General features: G+C 31.5%; 1 protein-coding gene across 8 annotated transcripts in view; it reads right to left on the minus strand.

Moving 5' to 3' along the window:
- PHF14 (PHD finger protein 14) overlaps positions 1–9,423 on the minus strand; it is a 178,882-nt gene that overhangs the window by 53,941 nt on the left and 115,518 nt on the right. The window contains exon 19 of one of the 8 annotated variants that reach the window (XM_023532941.1): positions 4,533–4,565. The exons of the other annotated variants lie outside the window; for them this stretch is intronic. Coding sequence (XP_023388709.1) covers positions 4,548–4,565 — 18 coding nt within the window. The 3' untranslated portion in view covers positions 4,533–4,547. Of the gene's footprint in view, positions 1–4,532; positions 4,566–9,423 lie in introns of those variants that run through there. 8 annotated transcript variants of the gene reach the window in all.

Here is a 9,423-nt window from a genome sequence, read left to right on the forward strand (position 1 = left end):
AATTCGCATTTCCCTGATGCTTAGTGATATTGAGTATCTTTTCATGTCTATTGACCAGCTGTATGTCATCTTGGGAGAAATAGCTATTCAGGTTCCCATTTTTTAAATCAGATTTTTTTTTTTAATGCTAATTTGTATGAGTTTCTTATATATTTTAGATATTACCACCCTGTCAGACACATCATTGGCAAATATCTTCTCCCTTTTAGTACACTGTCTTTTCGTTTTGTTGAGAGTTTTCTTTGATAATTACGATTGAAATTTTTAAAGAGTAGGTTGTAGCAGGATTCACTACGAAAACATGAGCAGAAATGTAATACCTTTAGGTGCTATCATTGCAGGTAATTTTAAATATTTAAAAATTTTTTTTGAATTTTCCAAATATTCTATAATGACCATGAATTACATTTATAAGAAATTTAAAAACATACACTCAATGTATGTAATTTTTTTTTGACTCCAACTTTCTCTAGAAAGGTAGAGTCAGAAAAGAAAAAAAAGTAAAGAGAAAAAGAGCACATATTTTTTAAAGGCAAGATTTTATATAAAGGTTATTAGTTCGGTAATTTTAAAAAACTGCTATTTTAAATTATTATTTTCTAAATTTAAAGTTAAATGAAACTCAGAGTCTGACACCTCAATTACAGCATATTTAATCATATCTCCAGAATAATATTTCACTTGGAGATCAGTTGATATGTATTCTCCTACTTAAGCAAATACTACTTAAACTTTGTAGTAGAAGGAGACTATTAAATAGTGTAAATGGCCAACTAGAACTTACTAGTAAATTTAACACATTATATCTTAAGTACTAGACCAAAGGATAATATTTTAAATGCAGAAAGCCTCTCTCTTGATGAACATTAACTCAGAGAAAGTAGATGGATCATAAAATCCTAAATCTCAAGTTTTCCTGTAGCAAAAGTGGTGTGGTACTGAGCTTTGGGATGGATGCAGAGTGAGAAGACTGTGAAAACAAGCCGAAGTACCCTATCAAAAAAGCCAAAAACATGGTCTCCTAAGAAGGGAGAAAAGCAGTACAGAACAGGTTCACTGAAGGCAAGAAAGGAGTTTGTGAAAAATAGTTACCAGCAAAGAAGTTGCCACAAAGAAGTAGAAAAAAGATAAGGCAAAGTGATTGAGGAAGATTCTCGAATACAGCTCAAAGAAGATACTTGTAATGTTGCTGGGCAATTCCAAAACTTGGAAAGAAGAACTAGAATATGGAATATTAGTAACCCAAGAATGCTGTGGTACTGAACCTGAATCAGGTGTCATCAGTATACCTCAAAACTCCCTGTAGAGTTGAAAGACAGTCCTATTACAGAACAGCAGAGTCTGAGAATGATATCTTGTAAGTACAATAAGTGAATACCGAAATTGGAGACAAAACTATGTGTCAGGAATTTAAGAGATTAGGGTCAAAAGCAGTAGTTCTTAAATTTTACTAATCATAATTATCACCTATCATATTTATAAAAATGCTGATTCCTGAGCACCATTCTAGAAATACTGATTTAGCCAGTCTGCACAGGGTCTTCCAAATCAAATATTTAAGAGTACTTTAGAAGATCCTGGTCCAAGTGGTTTGTAGACTACGCTTTGAGGAGAAATCACTGGTATTTGGGCTATGTGGATTGACAAATGGTGAAAATCATAAATTCTGATGTAAATCAGATTAAAAATTTATTTTGATAAGTAAAGCACAAAAAAAAACAAAATGATGTTTTACCTAACCTATTAAAGTTAGCTGAAGGTGGCTCATAGCGCCCTGTGAAAATGAGAACCGAAGCTAAGAATTTAATACAAAGCAGGACTGGACTAAGCTGGGGCTATGAGGCAATGGAGGACAGTATGGACCACCGTCTTATAATTTGCCTTCGTCAGCATTTTACCAATGGAAAATATGTTAAGAACAGCATATCTAATATTCCCAGAAAGAGATATTCAAATTCTTAAGTAACATGAAGGTAAACAAACAGAGAAATTCATATGCTACAGTTAAGGAAGTACAACTATCCCTCAGATCTGTGGGGGATTGGTTCTAGGGCTCCCGTGGATACCAAACTCCTCAGATTGTCAGGACCCTTAGTCAGCCCTCTGTATACTCAAGTTCTGCATCTCTGGATTCAACCAAATGAAATCTTCGTTGAATTCATCAATATGGAATCTATGATATAGAGAACTGATGGAATATTATTAATGGTTTCTTCCACTGGGAATCAGGGGAGCAAGTGGCAGAGAGGGAGAGAGAATGGGGTATAAAGATAGCATTCTGAAGAATTTACATATATAAATCATTGCCCTTTGACCGACACATATATTGAGATCCTACCTTTCTAAAAGAAAGGCATTAGTAGCATCTGAGAATGAGTACAGTTTCCTTATTTAAGAAGGAGGCTTTATCTTGGCATAAATGCTATAAGACATATTGAAGGCACATAATCATGTTATGATATTCTAAATGTGTTTACACAGTATGCCCTAAATATTAATAACCTTAATTTCCAGACTCCACAAGTAATGTAAAAATGCTAGCCCAGAAGTCCCCATATTTCCATCCTTAAAAGTATTCAAACACTTAACAATAAAAAGATGAGTTGCTGATATATGCCTGTTCCCTAAAAAAAGCCATTCGTTAGGCTTGATGAATCTTTTATTGTCAAAAACCGCATGCACCTAGAAAAGTGGACACATAAATTATCTTATACCTATCTTCACTGGTTTGTTATTTTAAATTTTATTTATTTTTTATTATTATTTCAGTTTCAAGTTTATAGTTTTCATGACCTTGACAAGGAAATAATACCCCTCCACAATGTATGAAAAATTTCTTGGATATTTCTTCACCTATTAACAAAATGTGTCTTCAGTTAAACAAGTTTCCCCTTTATGCTCATATCAGTTACACCTTTTCCTATTATTCAGTACTAGGTAGAGCCAGTTGTTTAAATGTAAAAAGTAAACATTTACTTTCTAAACATATTGCCTTCTGTTTATTAAATAAAATAAACACATTACCATATGATCTGTGATTCACAGCAGACCATAATTGTATATTTAATGTGAAATAGTCATTGCCATCAATATAAAAAAATATTCATTATTTGCTAATGATATACAACAAATTAAGAAAAAAATACCTTATGGAACAGTATATAATTTTAAAGTCTAGACAGCCATAGTTCTTTAGTTTAAAAATAGATTAATTATTAAAATACTTTTTCTTGCCTCTTAACTCAAACAAGAAGTTGAAAAAAACAGATCTTTTTGAGAATGAAAAAATTAGACATGACCTTACTCTATTTAGAGTAAGGCACATAGTGTGAAACTCAGAGAGACAAGATTTTTACTTGGTATGTGTGAAGGCAAAAATAAAACACAGAAAACTGCTCTTCAGATTACTTTTAAAAAACATTTCTTACATTTGAAAATCAGAACATTATCACTAATTTTGAACTTTTCTCTCTGTGACTAAAATGCTTGCTTATTTTTAAGAGTAAGAATAGATGCCATTTACTGAGTATCTCTTATTATTCCAAGTGTTGCCATTAAACTTCTCACAGATGAGCCACCTGAAGCTCACTGAAGTGAAGCAACTTGCTGAAGGTCACATGCATTGTAAATAGTTAACATCTGAAACCAGTTTATTTCTTTTCAAAGCTCATAAAGCTCTTTTCTCTACACCATATTGCATACTTTAACTTTTTGTATAGTTTAAATTATTCTATTTTCTTACTCAACAAGTCCTCAAATTATAAGAAACTCCATAAATTTAATGGTAAATTTTTATGGAGAAAAACATTATCATTTTACAGTATAAACTGCTTATAGATATACATCCAAATGTCAAAAAATGAATATGTTAAAAAGTAAATAACATGGCATAACACACTTTCACTATGCTCCCAACCCCTATAATTTCTTATCTATAATTTCTTATCAGTCTTGTTAAGGATTATATCAGAACATCAAGATTAGAAGGCTTAAATATATTTGATTTCAGAACTCAATTCCATTAACTATGAGAGTACATTCTTTGAATTTTCAAGCTTAGATCTGAAGAAGTCTATCTTAGTTGTAAACAAAAGGGTATTTCTTAAACCACAATATATATGTAGGTTAGAAAGACAGGTTTTTTTTAACAGTAACTAATTCTATAAAATGAAATAGTTAAACTAAATGTTTAATGAATTAGAAGGAATAAATTAACTGTATCTACATCTAGAATACATGAAATCTCTCTTTTTTCAAGCTAGGATTTGAGTCTTTCTTATCACATAGGTATTACTTTCACAACTGAGAATAGGATAGCTTAGCTCAACTAGGACCATCTCTTTGCAATGAACAATGTCTCTCACTCACATTATACATAAATGCTGGAATACTAAGTTATATAATTAACATATTTTATATTCCTTCTGAATTTTTACATAAGTATATTATAAAGCCCAATTTTAATATTTCAAATACTGGGTTAATAAGGTACAAATATTCTTACTTTTTAAAAGCTGTAATGAAATGTCCTTCACTTAACTGTATTTTTAGCAGCGGACTTTTTCCTTCAAAATAATAAAAAATAAAAACATAGAAAAAATTTAAATTAAAAGATGGTATCAAGTTGGTGAGTTTTGAAATACATCCCTATGTATGGTACCCTACAATACTTCAATTAATTATCTCAGTTATGATTTAGTTTCTCATCACATATGGTATTCCACAGCATAGTATGTAAATGCATCAGACTCACATGCCATCTAAATTAGAAAATGGCTTGGTTTTTCCAGTTTGTAGTAAGTGTAACTTAAAAGTAATTTAGTTTTTAATTTTGCAAATTATTAATATAGAAAACATTTGTCTAATTTTAGAGGTTCCAATTATTTTATTTCTCTGTGAATATGATCCTGAAATATATTAAAATCTATGTCAGAAACACTGATAAACTTTACCTAGAGGAAAACAATCATATTTTCGCAAGATTCTTAAGGAATACCTGACAATGACTTATTGAAATACACCAATATGCTTAAAATGTATTACACAGTCCCCATGAAAACTACCTTTGGTTACAGAACTAAACAGATCAGCATAGATTTAAATTATATTATAAAGAATAACCACAAACAATATTTGTTTTGCTGAAAATTGTTACTCGATAAAAATATTACCTAGGGATAGGTTTCAGAAACCTGTCTAGGGCAATAATGACAAATAATCAGTACATAAATGTTCAGTTTAAACAAATAACACTTTTTTTTTTTAAAGCACAGTGTCAACTGTAATTAGCAGAATTGTTAATGGCTATTTTTATAGAATCACAAATTATTGTTACTAGTCTGAAAGTACAGCACTCAATTAGAAATTAAGGGCTTAAAAGATATATATACTTTACCTGCCAGGGAAAATGTTAGAGTAACTGGCAATAGCTTGAACTTAGTCTAGAATAAGGTAGAAGATCAACTGGAAATTTGTGGGCTTTATTCCACACACTAGCAAAGGGGAAATCTAAAGTTTAAATATTTAACTATAGCCATCCTCAAGAATAACCACACCAGTTTTAATTCTTGGCCTTTCAGTATGTCTACAAACCACAAAAGATTTGTTCTATGGGATTCTATTATAGGACACTATAAATAACTTTTCTCCAGACTTTTACATACCTGTATCAGTAAAAAGGCAAATCAACACTCAGTAAAGCTTAATAAAGCACATTTTTGTAAGCACTAATGCTTGTCACACAAATGCTAGAAGAATACTGAATTAGTTAAGTGGTATAAGTTTTACCTGAAAATGGCTTCTCTGTCGACCATGCTAAATTCAAAAACTTAAAATTTAACCTAAAGTCAGATAAAATCCCCACGGCCAAATGAATAGTTAAAATATTCGAAAGTCCTTTTTTATGAGTCAGTTATGTGCTTCAAATTTAAAAGAACCTTAAAGCATAGGTCATTTTAATTTTATATTTTTCATAAGTCTTCATAAAATTCAGACATTCAATTTCCAATATTACCAGGTTCAATTAAATGCTCTTGTTTAATGTTTTGTGGCGAGATACTTACTCCTTGAAGAGATTGTTCTCTTCAGTTCTTAAAGAGGCAAAATTCTTAATGACTATTTTACTTGAAAATAAGTATTTATATATGTCATTTTGACATAAGTATATTGGTTATAGAATTCTAGTTATTCAATGCATAAAATTTGGAAAATAAAACAAAAATGAAAAATCATACTTCCCCTACTCAAGGATTTGTAATACAAATGATTAGCAAAAAATACCACTTGCCTCAGCTGGCATGTGCATTTGTATTTCCTGAAAATCTTCCATAGATATTTTGACATGATTTCTATGCATATAAATTTAATTTATTTATAGCTCAAAAATAGTAGTGTACTAGAAAGACCAAATAAGAGTGACCCACATGGAGGTCTCTAAGCTAAGACAGCTCATCTTGTAGTAGTGAGATAATAGGTCATGTATACTCTATGGCTTTTCCCAAAACAGAGCTTAAACAAGGAAGAAAAGCTAAAAGTATAACTGGCATAGTCACTGTAAAATATATGATGTATATTTAAATTCTCAGTGGTATTTGTGAATATAGATGACTTGGATGAAACACTTTAAAAAATATTTATACATGTTCATTAACCATGTCAAAATAAGTTATCTTCATTTCAGCAGATAGAATTTGTTGAGATCTATATCAAATATACCCTAGAAAAAGAATGAAAAGTGAAGTGTGCCCTACATTTTAAAAAATACAATATTAAGTCTACCTTTTATCTTATGTGTAAGTATATATCATAATTTTAAAGTGTCAAAGTCTGATGAATTATACACATCATGTATATGTTTTAAAATTCTAAATAAGTTAAATTTTAGCTTAAAAGCTTTTTTAATAACTTAAGAAGTCATAAAATACATAAAACAGTAGTTCTTATTCTTGACTGATCATTATAATAATTTAAGGAGCTTATAAAACATATAAGCATCTACCCTCATTCCCTCTTCTCTCTCCTTCCTGAATAATTCAGTCTAAAAACCATCAGGTTATTTTAAGCAAAGTAGGTATCTATGTGAGATGGAGGTGAAGGGTGAAAGAGATTAGTTTTATATCAGGGGGATTAATCATATAAGAATATATATTAAGGATATTGGGAGCCAGTTTCCTATCAGGGAGTTACAGACATGGAAAGAGAGAAAACTAGAATGGTTTCCAGTATCTATAAAGACAGAGAAATATAGGTGTAAATGTATATGTGTATGAACAGACATATAGGCATTAAGCATTATGCCTAAAAAAATAATGTACATATATACCTTGCCAGAATGTGACACAGAGACACAAAGTGAGCAAAAACTGCTGGAAAAGTGCCGATAGACTTGCTCAATGTAGGGTTGCCACAAATCTTCAATTTGTAAGAAACGCAATATTTGTGCGGTGCAGTAAAGTGAAGCACAATAAAAGGAGGTATGCCTGTACATACATCTAGTCCTTCACATTGTCTACTGAGAAGACCTAGGAGGAATCTCGGTAGAAATGAATATATCCAGTACCCAGATCTTGGTTTCTAAATGCCATTCTCCACTAAAAGTAACCAGAGCTCCTTGAGAAATGGCTGGTTCCAGGAGTAGGGGAATGGAAAGTACAAGTTAAGCCTAGAACATTTTTAGTAAGGAAATACTCAAAGATTTCTGGGATCATGTCGAAAAGCCATAGATGCCAACTTGAAATGGCAGCAGCCAGCCTGAGGTGGCTTCCATTAAACACATTTGGGACAATTCGAACATCAAAGTAAATCATAATAACCCACTGAATAAAACAGAAAATGAAAGTCTTATGAGGAATGGGATATTTACATAGTTTCAAGGTTCTTCCCCACTAATTACTTATTAATTAGAAATGGGGAGAGAATGGAGAAGACTGGGCAGATAACTCCTTAGTAGTGTGATCAAAGTTAACGCCAACATCTATGGTTCAAATTGAAATAACATATCACCTGACAGGATGCATACTGCATCACATCTGTGTTATTCTTATCAAAGATTCATAAAATGAATCTAATCACAAGAAAAGATCAGAAAAATGCAAAGGGAAAGATATTTTACGAAATAACTGCCCTGTAATCTTCAAAAATGGCAAGGTAATGAAAGTAAAAAAAAAAAAAAAATGACTAAGGGGCTGTCTAGATTAAAGACTAAGGAAACACAAAAATTAAACACAGCGAGTGGTTCTATACTGAATCCTTTTGCTCTAAAGGACATTACTGAAGACAAATGGCAAAACCCGAATGAGGTCTGAAGATTAGATGGTAATAATATATCAATTTCATAATTTTGGGGGGGTTATATTTTGGATATGTAGGATAATGAAAAAAATACTAACAGATGTAAAGCTGAGATGTGACAAATATACTTTCTGAAAGATTACTCAATTAGCAGTAGAGGACTACAGTCTCCAAATATTTTTGTTGATGTACCCCAATATTAAAAATATATAAATATGCACCTTAACATAAGTACATATGTATGAAGTTAAATATCTGTTCTATATTATTTACATTATAAAACACACTCAGACATAGAAATTAAACAGGGATGTTATAGAAAATTAAGTTGATTTAATTAGCCATCTAATCTATCTTCTAGGGTACAAACACTTCATTTTGGAGGACTCTAGTGAAGGGAATACACAAAAGGGGAGATGAGTCTGGTAGACCTAGTTAGACATCTTCTAAAATAGGAGGAACTGAAAGAATGAGAAAAGAAGTGAGGCACTGAATCAAGGCAGTAGCAGTGGAGAAACCCAAGAACAGACTAGAGAAACATTTAAGGAAGAAAACTTTACAGGACTCAGGAAGTGATTTTCTATATGCAACAAGATGGAGAAGGCTTGAAGAGGACTCTAGGTATTTGGCTTGGGTGAAAATAGAGATGGAAGAAAAATAAGAGATGGGTAAGGTGGAGGAGGAAGAAGAAAATGCATAGCTTTTCTAGGCATCCAGTACACATTAGCAATAGTATTTTCACAACATGGTAAAGACCAAGAAAAAAATAAGTAATTCATGGTGATAGATAGCAATGAACTAGCTCCACTAAAACATAATTCACTGTCTAGATAGCTACTGCCTTATTCAACTATCTTTTAAAAGTAGCCTATGAGAGAAGATATATTTTATGCATGTGGGTTTCCATGTGTTTATATGTGTATAGAGTTGTGTCTTTGTGTGTACACATGTATATAATATATATATATCTGTGTCTAAGTATTTGGTCATTTTTCAAGAAACCTAAAGTGACTGCCTAGATTTATGGAGGGTTGATAAGACAGAGAAAGTCATCATGCCATACTTTGAGGGTTTGGGTAGAATAAAAAGTCATTCTACATACAAATATTGAATCATGTTGTACACCTAAAACTC

This window comes from Pteropus vampyrus, unplaced genomic scaffold (genome assembly GCF_000151845.1).
Source record: "Pteropus vampyrus isolate Shadow unplaced genomic scaffold, Pvam_2.0 Scaffold4, whole genome shotgun sequence".
In the NCBI taxonomy this organism is placed as follows: Eukaryota; Metazoa; Chordata; class Mammalia; order Chiroptera; family Pteropodidae; genus Pteropus; species Pteropus vampyrus.